The 16,510-nt window shown below is 36.9% G+C and overlaps 1 protein-coding gene across 3 annotated transcripts in view; it reads left to right on the top strand.

Moving 5' to 3' along the window:
• Positions 1–976: 976 nt before the first annotated feature.
• Positions 977–16,510, top strand: part of rtkna (rhotekin a) — an 81,810-nt gene continuing 66,276 nt past the window's right edge. Inside the window, exons 1-2 of one of the 3 annotated variants that reach the window (XM_077231506.1) lie at positions 1,307–1,399; positions 8,638–8,779. In XM_077231506.1, the coding sequence (XP_077087621.1) occupies positions 8,750–8,779 (30 nt within the window). In that variant the 5' untranslated portion in view covers positions 1,307–1,399; positions 8,638–8,749. Of the gene's footprint in view, positions 1,400–8,637; positions 8,780–16,510 lie in introns of all 3 variants that reach the window. The other 2 variants (XM_077231508.1, XM_077231504.1) reach the window with 2 other exon arrangements.

The raw sequence follows: 16,510 nt of genomic DNA, 5'->3' as shown, positions 1-16,510 counted from the left end.
GTGAAGATGCAGGGTTCCTGGCTCCACAGGAACACCCAAAGTTATGTGCAAAAAGTGTAGCCTAACAACTGCTTTTTGAAGTTCCACACAGAGTAAAATCTCATTACATGAAGTACATTATATATGACACAACACACCACATGATACAAATATATGCCTGTATCAATTGTCGCGAGAGAAGCAGCGCGATTCCTTTCCCTCTTTTGCAGAATATTACGAGATTATTCTCGTAAAAATATTAAGAATTTAAAAAAGTTTAAACAGCAAGAAGAAAATAGCTGTCTATGAAAGAGGAGAACTAAAAGAAAAAGTCTTGCTGTATCAGTACAAGTAAAAGTTAAGTACGTTTATACAATTCATAAAGCTATAGAGAGAATATAACATTTTAAGCTCACATGTAGTCATTTTATAGCTTTATCTATTGTTTCTAAAGCGTATTTATAGTACCTTTAGATATTTATTCATTTAAAATGTGCATAATAATAATTGATGCGCTAAAATTGTACATGTGTGATCGATTAAGGGTATAATAATTACATAAATAATATCTAAATCATACCAACTTTTTATCCTAAATAAGCATTAGTAAAAGCCCGACCATTATGTCTTTAAAATCATTTGCTATGTAGTGACATTTAATTTGGAGTAGAAACAGGTGGAGTGACTTGCATGCTGTTTTACATGCGCTTCATGAGGCACACACACACACACACACACACACACTAGCACACACACGCAAGGTCTCTTGCTCTCTCCCTCTCTGGCGTGTGCGCGCTACATGGTTTGGAGCACAGTTATGCGAGCTTTTGCTCGCTCGCTCTAGATTCCGGGAGATTTTAACTAATTTTTTTTCGGGCATCAGGGAGCCGCTATCAATATGCGGGAGACTCCCGGAACTTCCGGGAGGCTTGGGATGTCTGGTTACATATCCACATAAACCTGTGTTGTTGATATAGCCTAAGCCTACCGTTTATCCGCCGACAGAGGACGCTGTTTTACCTGGCTCACAATCTCGGAAAACAAATTTATCTGCTCTGGGAATTCAATCACACGCTTTGTAGATGCGAGATTAAAGCACTGTAGTGAGAGCAGCAGAGTAGTTTGCGATCATCCGGTTCTGCTGTTATAGTTTTTGATCCCTATCATGGGACGTCATCTTACATGAACGTGACTGTGACAGTGATCCGCTGCAACGTGGAGCGTCTCCAAACCAAACTGCGGCTTGGTCTCAGGTCTGTGAGAATAAATAGCGTTGTTTGGGAGTGAAGAATCAACTTAAAAATCGCGAATGTTTTGCCGAAATCAAACAGCGAGAGCGACTGTCGCTCGTGGCTCCGCGCTGGAGATGGAGATCCGCCGTGGAAAGTTCAGACAAAGTGTTTTCATGGAGACCCCGCAGGTAAAGAAGCTCCGGTGATCGCTGTGTCCAGAGGCTCAGCTGGACTCTATATGTTGGGTGTACAGTCGGCCGTTTACTTTCCTAAATATTAACATTTACGAACACCAATTAGCTAATAATGGTGCTTGTATCCATTGATAAAGGAGTAATTTATAGGTAACGGTATTTCCTACAGTCAGAATAAATGACGCAGTGCCTGAGTGGCTCTGTTTTGTCCGGGGCTTAAAGTCAAAAGTGTTTGTTTAAGTAACTGTTAAAAAAACTTAGAGTGAAGAAATTTTGTTTTAAATTATTATTGATAGGCTATAAAGACATTTGTAAGTGTGGCGTAACCAAAACGCATGAGGCAATTTTATTTAACCCTATATAGACTGCATGACTGATTGAAGTTAAAAATAATATTAAATTCAAAACAATAAATCTAAAAAACAAAAGAAAAAATACACTTTTTTTATTTAGCCTACTTTTTTGAAAATAGAGAACTGTGTTCAATGATTTTAGTACTTGATAGGTACATTTTAAGAGTCATAGTCACCATGTAATTAAAATGTACTATTCTTATTTATGTATTGCAGTAGCCTACTTATTACAAATATTTTACCCCGCACAATATGCTTTTTTATCATTTGTGTGTCCTCGTAATCTTTGATCAAAATAATTTCCCTTCCCTCTTTCGACAGTATCTCTTCTCTTATGATGTGTTTACTGGCATGAGGGTGGGATCAAACTGTCACTAACATGACATCACAGCTCCAACCACAATTATCCAACAATCCTAAGAATTTCTAATTGGCAAAATCAAGTCTCGGCCTAGATTTTTCTCTAGTTCGATAAGCTGTTTCACTTTGATATACTGTACGTCACAATAGGGAATAAAAGACTATCGCATCTATCGTTTCTTGCCAACTGTATTTTTTTTTCCTGATACTAATTTGAGATTGACCTCCAGTATCTTATCAAACACTGCAGATCCCTTGCATTCTTCCAAGGGGAAAGGGCTAAATGGCATCTGTATATGATTATACCAGAGTAGGTTGAGTTAAAAGAGAACTCTGTCTAACCCCCAATTATTTTTATACGTAGTCTACTGTGGTGAGATGGGAAGAAGTATGGTTGGTTCAAAATGTGGCTGTTGGATGTGTAGAGTCCCAGTGGCAGCTCTGGGCTGCTGTGCCTGAATTCCTTGTTTGGCTTGGGAGTTGGGACCTTAGTCTTCATTCTGCTGCGGTGACTATATGTTTACATTTTAGTTGTGCAGGAGGATTTAAATCCACGTTAATTTGACATTCAGGGATCTTAAATCTTAGGCAAATCTTGTCCTGAATGAACAGTCACATGAACTGTGTCAGCTTTTGATTTATTGGTTGTTTATAGCAGTGGTTCTCAAGAGGCCTCAAAATTACTTAAAATTTTTAAACTAAGATATAAACATTAAAAAAATAAACTCAAACATAATCTGTAATTTAAATCGTATACTTCAGAAAAAGGTAAATTGATAAATTCTTAAAATGCTAGGGCCAATTTAAAATAAATATACTGTATATTCTGTTAGTTAGCCAAGCTCTAAAATATTTTATATTTTAAAAATTGTGAGTGAAGTAAAAAAAAACATTTTTTTTAATCCTTAATCATTATCCAGTAAATTACAGATGAATTGAAGAGTCATGTAATTTAATTTGTATAAAAAGAGTGGGAACCCTGAAGAACATTCAGCTCCTAAAAATGTTGGAATTCTGAAACTACATTTAAATTTAATTTTGATTTGAATTATTTTAGTTACTTATTTAATTTAAAGAAACTGGGAATGCCCATTAAAATATGTTTTCAAAAAAATAAAAACCTATTGCTAGGGGGCAGTTCGAATATTGTTGTTGGGGGTCCTTAGAGTTGAAAAAAAGTTTGAGAACCACTGGTTTATAGTCTTCTCAGTCAAGATTTTTGTGCAATCAAGTTCATGCAAATATTATAAAATTACTGTCAGAGTTAGAAGCTCAATTACTAACAGTTAAAGGGAAAGTTCAAAGAAAAATGAAAATTCTGTCATTTACTCACCCGTGTAGGTTAAATAGTTCTTATTTTTTATCACTGAATGATGTTCTGTTTTATTCTTTAACCGCTCTAATCAGAGTTTGCATATCTTTTTCATTAATAAGAGTTGCCTACTAGCCCCTATCAGTATCATGTAGGCACCAAATGCACGTTTCTAATTCAGTCTCTCATTCAAGATGCATGTGACTTAACTCAAGTCATTGTGTGCTGTGTTGAAAAGCCTTTAAGACATCCCAGTTCCCCACTGACATCATACAGTATTACCCCCTATAGAGTGAATGAGATGCATTCTGTTTGATATCTTCACTGTGGCTGTTGATTGGAAATCAATATGGCTTAATGAAACTCTTTTTAAAGAGATCTTTTTACCTTTGCATACACACACAGAGTTGGGTGATCTGATTGAACTTTACAGTATCTTGCCCCAGTTTGCAGTAATAATACTGCAGCAGGCTGTGTGTGAAAGCTCAGGTGAAGCAATTATACTGAGCGGTAGAGGAAAGGAAGATTGCTGGATCAGTTAAGTAGACTTAAAAGCAGTAATGGAAAAATTGGCTCACAGATCTTGTGTAATGCCTTTGTTTTATGCCAAGTCTCCAACGGACGTTAAACCTTTGCAGTGCACTTTTTTTAATTGCCAAAACTGATGCAAAATGCATCTTTCTTGGGTTATTTTCTATCATGCCAGTTGTCAATTTAATCACACTGCCATTTTTAGATTTGTTTGGTTTGCATAATTTTTTTTTTTTGGTTTGCTTACAAAACGGTCCATTAAAACCACAGTGAGGGACTCTGCCATATATATATATAGATTTCCCTGAAGGAAATTAAAAGTGATGTAGGCTACATGCCACCCGACACACCCTTCCACCCACACCACTTGCTTCTTTCCTAACGGAACTCTTAATTCATTCTGTAATGGATTCTCCAAGATGATTGCTCACGATTATTGATGCAACCAACCAAGACAATTTATTTTTTTACCTGGATTGGTTTTGTTAGTATTATGTAAGTTTCCCTCAGCAGGCAATGTTTGTTTGGTTTACAGTCTGAGTTGCTGTTTTTTATTTTCCTGACTGATTGTTTTTTTTTATGGTGATGTTTTCTCCATTGACTGGCTCACCTGTGTATTTGCTTTGAGCACTTGACCATATACTCTGCACTTCCTTAGGGAAAGGAATATGCATTGTAGAGACAAACTACAGTTTAAAAGTTTATATCTTATATTTATATATATATATATAATTATGTTTTTTAAAAGACGTCTCTTCTGCTTGCCAAGACTGCATGTTTGATTAAAAATACAAAACAAGCAGAAATATTGTGAAATATTACAATTTAAAATGTTTTTTTATTTTAATATATTTTAAAATGTATTTTATTCTTGTGATGCAAAGCTGTATATTTAGCATCATTAATCCAGCCTTCACTGTCACATGATCCTTCAGGAAAAAAATAGGCCAATTGATTTGCTGCTCAAGAAACATTTATTATTATCATTGTTGAAAACTGTTGTGTAATTTTTTTGATTCTTTGATGAATACAAAGTTCAAAAGAACAGCATTAATTTGAAATAGAATATTTTGTAAGTTGTAAGCCTAACCAAAATTTTGAATGGCAGTGTATTTATTAATACCTTTAATCAGCAAGAGTGCATTTATTAATACTTTTAATCCGCAAGGATGCATTAAGTGATTAAAAGTGACACTCTAAATACATCTGTAATGTTACAAAATATATATTTTTGTTTCACATAAATGCTGTTCTTGTGAACTTTTTATTCATCTAAATATTTCAGAAAAAAACACACCACAATTTCCACAGAAAGATTAAGCAGCACAACTGTATTCAACATTGATAATAATAGTAAATATTTCTTGAGCATCAACTCATCCTATTATAATTATTTCTGACGGATCATGTGACACTGAAGACTGGAGTAATGATGCTAAAAATTCAGCTTTGCCATCACAGGAATACATAAAATAGAAATTGTAATAGTACCTCACAAATGCAGCCTTGGTGAGGATAATATACGTCTTTCAAAAACAATAAAAAAAATCTTACCAACCCCAAACTTTTGAACAGTAGTGTACCAGCTATATTAAAATATGTCTTGCTGTGTTTGGTGTTAGATGTATAATATAATACAGATGATTCTTTGTGCACACTTGTATCTTTAGCTGAAGAATTTTATTTCCACTCACATATTTAGCTTTCATAGGACTTGTAAGGTCACACATTGCACTTATATGGCGCCTTTCGCCATGTTCAGGTAGTACATGCCATAAGCTATGAAGGAGTTGATATCTTGAAGAAATGCAAAAACTTCCCCTTCAGCATGTTAGCACCACTGCCAGGCCCCAGAGAACAATGGGGAATCTTTCAGCATGGGGGCCCAAACAGGAGCACATGCTTTTGGATTTAAAAGGTCCCTGGCAGAAAGCCCTGTTAAGAGGAACCGGAGAGGAGGATAATCGTCCACGCTCTGATGTCATAGGTGCCTCGCTCTTAGTTAGTATGCCAGGCTGAACCGTGAGAGCTAAGAAGAGGCGTATTGAGCTTTGCTTGAATTCTGTATAAAAGAGAGGGGATGTTTTAAATTAATTGACAACAGCCTTTTTTTCAGTTTCCTTTTTTTTTTTGCTTTGCTAAGAATTGTTTTTTGAACCGAACCTAAGAAGCATATTGTCTAAAACCTCTCATAATGAGAACAAACATCCTGTGATTGTGTTGTGAAAGACAAAATGGTAGAGACCATAAGGGGGAGTGTTAGAAACAGGCATTCCAGAGAATAATTATTGACAACAAATAACAATCCCATTCTATAATTTTGTTTTGCTGCCTTTTATTCACATTTCTATAAACCATGCAGGAGTTTGTATCATGGTATTTAACACTTTTTGTAACTGTGTTTCCTGTATTTTCTAATTTATGGCCAAATAGTTTACAGGGTTTAATACAGTATGATACAAATACATAGTCAAATGCCAAATATGCATAGTTTGATCTTTTAAGGGGTGGGTTACACAGTTTTCTATTGATACAACTTACCCCAATCTCCCGCATACAAGAATATTTCTATAGTGACATAAGATATGAAGAGGTGACAGAATACAGTATGTTGTAGTTCATTATAAATGTCATGTGTATTAGGTCTTTTAGTCTATGCTGAGAGATACAAGAACAACTTCACTAAACATTATTTGTAGGTCGCACATGCAATAAATCATATCAAGCCTTGTGCTTTTTTTATGAAACAATTTCTTTTAAGATTATTATGAAATCCAAACACTATTTAATGCTCTTTAATGTGGTGTGACAGATCGGTGTAGGTGCCTCAGTTCAAGGATTGCGGCAGAGCAGAGCGCACATTTAAACTGACCGTCTCTTCAGCGTAACTACCAGCTATAGCATTAAATACACATGAATGAACATCAGAAGGTATGTTGTAAGATACAGTAACCTACCAACAGTATAGTTCCATTTATAGTTTACTGCATTTGTTGAGATTTTTTTCTTCTTGAGAAAAATGTACATGTACTGTACCTGCTATATATCCAAATTAATCGGTATCGAATCCAATTGAGATTGGATTAGAGTAGAATCACTAATTGTTCATTGAAATCGAATCGTGGAATTTGTGTCAATGGCCATCCCTACCATGTACAGTAGCCGTGTTGGGTAAGTTACTCTCAAATGTAATTAATATAGCAACTAATTACATCTTCAACAGTGTAATTAGATTACTATAATTACTATCTAAAAGTATTGCATTACTTATTACCAATTACTTTCTAAATCCCATATCAACATTGACGAGTTGAACAATACAAGGACAGTCACGAAACTGCACTTTTGTTTCTTTCAGATAAACAATACAATTACATAAATTATTCTTCAACTTACCAAAGTGTGTAATGGGAGAAAGTTACATTAAAAACATACGTTTTAACATTAAAATTTGATTATATCAGAAATAATCAAATTACAGAAAAATGAAGAGTAATCCCTTACTTTACTTTAACAAAGGAAAAGTAATTCGATTACACCAAATAAATAACTAGTCAAGTAATTGCATACAAAATATTAAGAGCTGCTGTAAAACACTCTAAGCTACACATTGCGGATATTGGAAACAGGCACAGTATTTAGTTCACATTGACTTTGCTGATAACACCTTTCAGTATTGGCGTGTTTTTGTCCTAAAAATAAATTGAGGCTCAGATGTTCACCAACAGCAGGATGTCAAATAGTTCAGGAATCAACCCAGGATCTTGTGCTCAAGGACATCAAGATCAAGTCCAGTCCACTTTTATTTTATCTCGCTTGTGCAGAGCTGACATGGGCATTATTCATACAATTGGACATGTCATTTGATTTTTTTCCTTGTTAGGCAGATTACTCGTATCTCCCAAATTACATTACAACCACAGAGATCAATGTTTCATTTAATTCAGAAATGAAATGACTTCATGTAATGAATGACTACTTTTAGATGAAAGTTTTTCTGTCTCAGTGGGATCTTTTTGTCTCTTGCTGCGGTGTCTTCAGTTCAGTTTAATTTGTATTGTGCTTCCCAGAATGCATATTGTTCCAAAGCAAAGAGAACAATGGTATGAAAAATGTTGCTGCTTTAGCTCTAATCTAATGCTGTAAAATTCTAGAATAAACAAACTCTATCAATAAATCGATTGGCTTCCAGTCTTACAGCCACCATAGTGAGAATTATTCTTTCTCCTATACACTTTTATTGAAGTGGTCCATCCTCTCCGACTGTCTGTTTAATGTTTCAAGACATTTGTAACTATGTGAATATGCACTCATACATGGTCTGATAATTCATCATGTATTTTAATGTTAATAATAAAACGTGTCACTTGTTAGCAAGACACATTTAATTCAAGTCTGTCATCGTTTCCAAACGTGCATAACACCCAGACAGTTAAATGTACGTGCAGACTAATGCTGAAATCATTGCCATATGTTGGTTTTTACTCGGCCTCCAGCAGCTTCTTGCCGCTACAAAAAACAAAAACAAAAAAAAATATATTTCAGATTGATATCTTGAATTAGACTCTTTTTTTTCCATTTAAAGGCAGGGTTTCATTATCTAAATGACTCTGGCATTACATAATGCTTAACCTTGCTGTTTTTAGAAGGCTGAGTGTTTATCTTGTATCTTGCAGGAACATCTTCCAGACAGAGAGGGATGAGACAATGTAGAGGCCCAGACTTTTGTTAACGTCATTAACTGTTTCTTAATCAACTGGGTTCAGCTTAAGGGGATTCACTTCATTCATGTGTACCTGTCTGTCTAGAAAAAAGGAAGTGAGTCACACACTTTTTGGCAACGGCATGCCCACACACAGCCCTGAAGTGATCACTGTTATAACAACAACCACTGGGATTATACTAGTTCTAGTTGCTTGTGTTTGTGCCATAAGAGAGTTAATTCTCAAAGTGGATGCTTTTTCATAAACTCCTCCTCTTAAACATTTCAGTGTGTGAGAGTGTCAGTTGGGGAAACTACTTAAACTGTATAAAGCAGTTCAACTGCAGTGATGCTAAGCTGACCCTTTGAAAAGGTTTAAGTTTGGCACTTACATCTACATTGAAACTATATAAGGGGGCAGTACCTTTTTAAATATAAATCAGGTGATATATGCCTCATTTATTTTCAGCTTTTTTTAGGCACAAAAGTTAGAGAAAAGAAATCCTGAAGAAAAAACATCACAATTAAAAAATATTTAGCAGCACAACTGTTTTCAACATTGATAATAATAAGAAATGTTTATTGAGCACCAAATAAGCATTTTTCTGTATTTTGTACGCTAGGAAGTTTGATTTGATTTAGTGAATGCATTTGTTTAGATGGATCACTTTGAACAATGATTCGCAAAGATTTTATGTTGGAGTGAGAGGACAGACAGTGAGTTGATTATTCCCTGACACAAAAACAGCCAGGCTACTTCTTTCATAGTTCAACTCTGAAAAATAAAAAAATAAACAATAATTATTAGGGGGTACATGCAGCTGATCCTTGAAATCCTTTTTAAACCAACAAACCACTTTTATGGTTTATTTTCATACAAAATCTGTTGCTCCATCAGTGTTCAATAAAAACATATATTGTTGTTCTGCAATTATACACTATAGGCATAGTGAAAAATTACATTTTTCTTAGGGTGTGCTTTATCCCGTTGTCCCGATTGCAAAGCTGAATTTTCAGTATCATTACTCCAGTCTTCAGTGTCACAGGATTCTTCAGAAATCATTCTAATATACCGATTTGCTGCTTAAGAAACATCTCTTATCAATGTTGAAAACAGTTGTGCTGCATAATATTTTTGTGAACATTTTTTTTCAGGATTTCTTTAGCTTGTTACAGAAAAACAACATTGTTTTGAAAACAGCTGAACTGCAGAACTGAACATTTTTAGAACTGAACTGTTCTAAAAATGTAGTTGATAGTGTCACACTGGTGGTTATTCCCCAACATTGCTGATTGTTCATGGGTCTGTGAATCTAGGAAATGATCCATGTAAACAGTGAAATTGTAAACAGTTTGAGGTTCTCATTGTGTTTTACCCTGTGGACTTGATGGAATCTGCCCTTTCGCCCGTCTTTCTATTCGTCTGTGAAACTCTATGTGTGGGTTGAGCACATCATTGTGGTTGTGCTCTAAAAGCGATGACGAGCACAGCTGTCTCATACAGACACTGTACTGTATGTCACTGCTGAATGCGGTCCAAACCATTACATACCTGTATGTGTAATAGTGTTCACATCAGAGGGCTGGCTCACTAAAACAACACTATACATGAACATCTGTGCAAAACACTCTTTTGGGATTGACTCAGGCTGCTAGAGTATGTAACACGCAGATGTCATATGAACAAAGACCTTGTGTCAATAATGTGCTAACATGCTCAGTGTGACTTCAGACACCAAACTGGCACCCATGAACTTCTAACGTTTCTCTCACAATGCCCTCAGCAGCTAAAAATAGCATTAATCCTCATATTCCCCACCCTGATCTGTTGAGCTTTAATGCTGTCTGTACTCCTAAGCCAGCATTTGAGTATTTTTGTTCCACAATGACAAGATTAAAATGTCTCTTTTCTAGAACTCTCTTAGATAATCTGCCTTCAGTCAGTTGCAGCCACCAGGGCCATTCCTAGGCTTGACTATGATAGTGAGAGTTCAATGATCTTCAATCTTAATTTATTTCTGGATGAATCACTTTAAAGCAGAGTCAGCGGGAGGTTGGTTTGTGTGTCCACACACTTTGAGAATGTCTGGTATTTGTTAACATTTATTAACTAGTTTTGTGCTCCGACACTGTGTCTAGGCCACTGTCACATCTCTGAGGATGAACTCTGGAGCGCATGCAATGCTTGTGTTTTTCCTCATTTGTAAGTTTCCTTATTACTGTTGTGTTGTATTATCAGCACTCTTCCTCTCTTGTTCTAGTTTAAAGCACTTTTTTATGCCATTAACACACTTCTTAGTGTATATTGAGAACTCTGAGAACTTCTAAATGCTCTTCTAAGAGCACTAAATTTACTCTGATAATGTGGCGGCGTGCCAGGACGATTGCATCACAACTGCTGTTAGACCAACTTAACTCATTGTTATTACTCTTATCCTGCTTTCCATCGAAAAGACAATATTTTCCCTTATATTCACATCATTTGTAAAGTATAATTATTTAATGTGAGGTCCAAAGTGTGAGAACTGAGTATGACTTTACTTCTCTCATCCAGTCGACTCATCTTGCATGAGCTGTTTTAGTCTGTTTTAGTGAGACAGAAGTGACTCAACCATTAACCCAAGGTTATGTATATCTAAACCTTTGGGGCTTGATGATTGAGAAACTGATACACCTGGAGGTTGCTTTACCTTAAATGCGTTCAGATTGTTAACAACGCTAATTGCAGACTTGATGTATTACATTAGGATGATGTTTTCATGTGAAGGTACAATGGAATTGATTAAATGGAATCCCAATGATTTGATCTTCTTGTAAATAACCCTAGCTGCTATAATGTGTGGACTGTCTGGTGTGGCAATAGTTTACTGTTCTTAGTTTAGAGTGATGTTTCCACATGCGACTGTCGTGTGTCTGCTGCTTTTCTCACTCCTGGACAGCTGCTTTTTCCCTCACTGGAGAGAAAACCTCACTAAACAGAACCATAAAAAACACTGGCGCCCTGTTCTCCGCTGTTATGGCCCGGCCTTACTGCTTTATTTGACATTTTATTGCTGTAAAATGTGATTTGTTGCTGATTTGGTTAGCTTATACGTTTTGCAATGAATCTGAGACATATTGTTCTGTATTTACATAAAGTTCAACCAGTGTGTTGAATAATGTTTTTATAATTGTCCTTTAGGGGGAGACATTGCTCTTTTTTTGAAGGCATTACAAGTCAATGGCTTACCAGCTATAAGCATCAACACATTGATGCACATCTTCTCTCTGGCATGCTGTACTTCAATCATATTATTAATGGGCACTAATGAACAGTGTTGCAAACACTCTTGATTTTTTTTCATACTGATATTGATGCGTTATGTCTAATTGAAAATATACTGCAATAAATAAACATTAATTTCCCATGAAAGTACTGTTTAAATACTTTGAGTCTGTGAATCAAATAATTTTAAAATGTATTTAATGATCTTTCTGTATAGTTTGTGGTACATTTATATTGATTTATTTCGTATGTGTTTGCATGAAAGAGAGAGAGATGGTTGATTTTGTTGGCAATGGAGGGGTCCTGGGACGGGGTCCAGATCACACGGGCTGCAGCTGACTTTAGAAATGAAATGTCTCCAAGGAGCTGATGAGCCTAGAGAAACTCACTGCAAGTGGACATGTGGAGCATGTTAGCAGCACAGTGTCACTGGCAGCAGCTCAGAGCAGACAGGAAGTTCTGGAGACCCCAAAGAACTGAAACCTTAAGGATAGAAATCTGGGCTCAAAAATCTTATTTTTGGAGAAAAGACTCAATGTATAGCAACAAGTGACAGCCAACTCCATGATGTTAAATATTCTTTTGTTTAAATGTACAAATGTAGTTTTATTTTGTATTGTGTTGTTATAACCATTTTAAGATAAACTAACTGCTTGTTGTGATTTGGTACTGATGAGTAGCGTTGTATACATTTAAGCAATAATGTAAGCGAGATTGTGGTATGTTGTGCATAGTCATAGCTAACGGACATTAAGCACGATACTCAGCGAAATTCACATTGTAGCACAACTTGAATCTGCATTCAGGATCAAATTTATTCATCTATAAAACTAATTATCATAACATTTTCCTTGAGGGGTGAGCCATTTGCATGGCCCGTTATCAAACTGCATGGCATGATATTCACCTCCAGTAAAGCAAATAAATTAACTTTATAGTAGAGAGTGTGAAGGAAATTTTGAATTAGTTGGTGCTTGCCAAAGGCAAGGAACTCACTATTGTTATTGCTCAAACTTATTCCAAATTTTTTTTTTCGACGCGCTGCTACTCCTGCAGTTTTTTGCCACAGACCCATGAAGGAGGTGTCAAAACATGCGGCCTATTTAGGAGAGGTGTGCTATGACTTTTATAAGCGATCGGGGGTACGATGTTAACGGGCCCAAAAAAACGCATAGACTTAAAAACGTTGACTCGTAGCTCAGAGTGAGGATTTCACATAAATGTGTAATTTACGACATTTGAAAAGGCTGGCAGGCTCTGTAAGAACATACCTCACAATGGGGTAAAAGTTGCACCCCTGGGGTGCAGGAGCTGCCCAAAGTTTTCCCATGGAAATGAAATGCATGCGTTTCTACTACAAATTACATAGAGACAAGGGGGCGGGCTCATTTTACTGAGACGACCAATCAGTCTCTCAGGATCATTGTGAAGCTATCAAGCCACGCCCTAGCAACAATTTAGAGCATCGTATTAAGATGGGGGTTGGCTCTTTTGACTCGTGCTTGCTAACAGCACTTCCACAACATGCTACACATACCAGCAGTGAATAGCTGTATGCTAATAGCGATTAGTTAATTGTTAAATCATGCCAAAAACATGCTAAGAACTCTATTAAAAACTTCACAGTAACCATCTGTGACAACTACCAACCACATAGTAACACCATAGCGACCATCCAGAATATCTTAGCAACCGCCCTGAACACCCTAGCAACCGCCTAGAAACACCATAGCAACCACCCAAAACACCCTAGTAACTGCCTAGCAACCCCTAGCAACCACCTAGAATACCTTAGCAACTGCCTAGCAACACCACAGCAACCACCCAGAACACCCTAGAAACCACCTAGCAATGCTCTAGCAACCACCAAGAATACCTGAGCAACTGCCTAGCAACCCCCAGAACACCCTAGCAACTACCCAGAAAACCCTAGCAACACCATAGCAACTGTCTGGTAACACCATAGCAACATCTTGTTAAAAACATGCTAATCATGCTAGCAACATGCTAATTATGTTAGCTACATGCTAATTTTGTTAGCATCTTGTTGAAACTAGCTAACCGCACCCTAGCATCCGAGTGGCGAGTTTTGCCACTGCAAGCACCCACTCACATTTTCTTCAGGAAATGTACATTCTAGTTTGTATCTAATATTCCTTTTTCTTGAACGATTAACATGTCTATACTTTTAAAAACTAAATCTCCCCAACACTTGGGCCAAAGTTAGTGTGTGTTGAATATAATAGGAAACCTATTTAACTCCATGACTCTGGCAACAAGCTTAAGTAAATCCAAATTCGCTTAGTATACAGAGTCACACATATTGGAAAAAAATATGTATTTAATCATGTCACATTTGCCATTCTGCTATTCTATAAAAACTGTTGTTGAGGGCAATTCTCTTAGATTGGTGCGAGATCCTCCGGGCAATGATTAAAGCATATTCAAAGTCATTGTTTGGAGTCTGTTTGGTTACTGCGGCACAGCCGGCTAGTGGAGCACTAGAGACATTATTCCCAAGTGATAAGGTTCGGGCGAGACGTCGTCCGACTCACTCAGCTGACGTCTACTGGAGATGTGCTAGAGGATAAATTTGTAAGCGTCGACTGGAGACGTCCCAGGTTAACTTAAGTTAGGTTCCTAGGGGAAATCTACCACAAGAAAAAATGCGAGAACACAGTAAAGAGTTTTTTTAACTTGTCAGTTGAGTTTCTTTTTATAGTATCTGATTAAATATATACGCCATTATTCTCCTGAAATCTGTTTGTGTCTGTGTCGCTTGGTAAACCCTACATTATTGAGACAAAACGCCCCCACAATAAGGTGGCAATATCTGAAATCTTTTTTTGGTCCCCATGAGGAAAACGGCTTATAAATCATACTAAGGCCGTGTGTCCACCAAAGCGTTTTTTCACGCAGCTGGTGTATAATCCCAATTGTTTTCAATGGGATCGCCGCGTTTTTTTAACGCTATGAGCGTAAAGCCGTGTGTCCACCAAAACGTTTTTTCATGCAGCTGGCGTATTTTTCCAATTGTTTTCAATGGGAGCACCGCGTTTTTTAAACTCCATGAGCGTAACGAGGCGCTGAGCGTGTATTTAACGCTCAAGCGCTGAGCGTTCAGCGTTTTTTTATGGTCGCCGAGAGTTGAAAAATTTTCAACTTTGGGTAAATCGCAGAGCTCATCACTGTCACTTTTTACCCAACCGTCCAATCACAGTGGAGGAGAGGCGGGACACATATCACACCGACCAACCGCCACATTCTGCTTGTTCAACCTCAACAGATGACAACAACAAGCATAATAACGTAACAAAATAATTTAAAACAAGAGCCAGAGTAAATACGTTACATTGTACACACCGGACAAATATCACACCGACCAACTGTCACAACATTCTTTCTGTACAACGACATCAACCAGCAGAGCTAACCGAACAAAATGGATGAAAAATACATTTTAGTATGAAACAAATTATCTGCGAAATCAGTTACAAGTAAACTGTGCTGCGGATATTCTGTATCATAGCAACAAATTGTCTCAACTGACAAAAACGCTGCGCTGCCAAAACGCTCTCAAGCGCCCACAGCTAGGCGTTTTCAGCAGAGCGTCTAGCGTTTTTAGCTGGCTAAAAACGCTTTGGTGGACACGCGGCCTAAGTGATGTTTTTTGAAAATGTAAAAATGCTGAAAGTATTCTGTGATGTGTTTAGGGGTAGGGTTAGTGTAAAATGATAAAATATGTTTGTACAGTATAAAAATCATTGTCTTTGGAAAGTCCCCATAAAACATGAAAACACAATGTGTGTGTGTTTACAGTGCACAGGCCTCTTCTTTCTGTTTCTTGTGGGTTGCACTCAGTGTTTGAGATGGGGCTGGGTAGCAGCTGAGGCTCTTTGTAGTGGTTAGCAGCCCTTCAGAGGCCTTGTCCTTCCCTCTGTTTGTCTCACAGATGTGTCCTGTCTGAACTTCAACCCATATGAATTAACACAACATGAGCTACACTTTGAATTAGCTGGTGTCTTTATTCACTTATCTTTTAAAGGGTGTAAAAACTCTTGAATAAGTGTTGTTTTAAAAAAGAGCATTTCCCCCTGTCATAATACTTCCTTTCCCTAGATTTAAGTGTATAGCATACTGAAGTGTTTTGGTAACTTCAGTATGGCATTTCCCTACTCCACCCAGTCAAATTCCTTCTGCTTGCCACCTAAGCAGCGCCAGCTTTATCACACTGGCTACCCAAACAAGAAGCCGTTTCTATTCCCTTATTCTTGATTGGGAAAGGGAAATCTCCCTATATATGCTTCAGTACATCCACTGAGAAACAAAGGCCTGTCAGAGGTTCCTTTTCACTTCACACCATATTTGTAAAGATGCTATTGAAACCAGTTAAATCATCTGTGGGTGCACCAACCTGTCCTGAATTTAAATTGGCCCTATTATGCTATTTTAAAAGTTCCCAATACAATATTCTCCAACAATATTTTACAAAGTTCCCCTGCAATATTTTTTACATGCATTCAAGGTAAAAAAAAAACACTTCAAGTTTCTCATAATAAACATTGCACATCACCCCTTTTCT

Source organism: Siphateles boraxobius, unplaced genomic scaffold, assembly GCF_051911475.1.
Source record: "Siphateles boraxobius isolate OS27281-9 unplaced genomic scaffold, OSU_SipBor_1 16, whole genome shotgun sequence".
Lineage (NCBI taxonomy): Eukaryota > Metazoa > Chordata > Actinopteri > Cypriniformes > Leuciscidae > Siphateles > Siphateles boraxobius.
The sequence above is the reverse complement of the archived record's forward strand: the minus strand, read 5'-3'. Positions and strand labels throughout refer to the sequence as shown.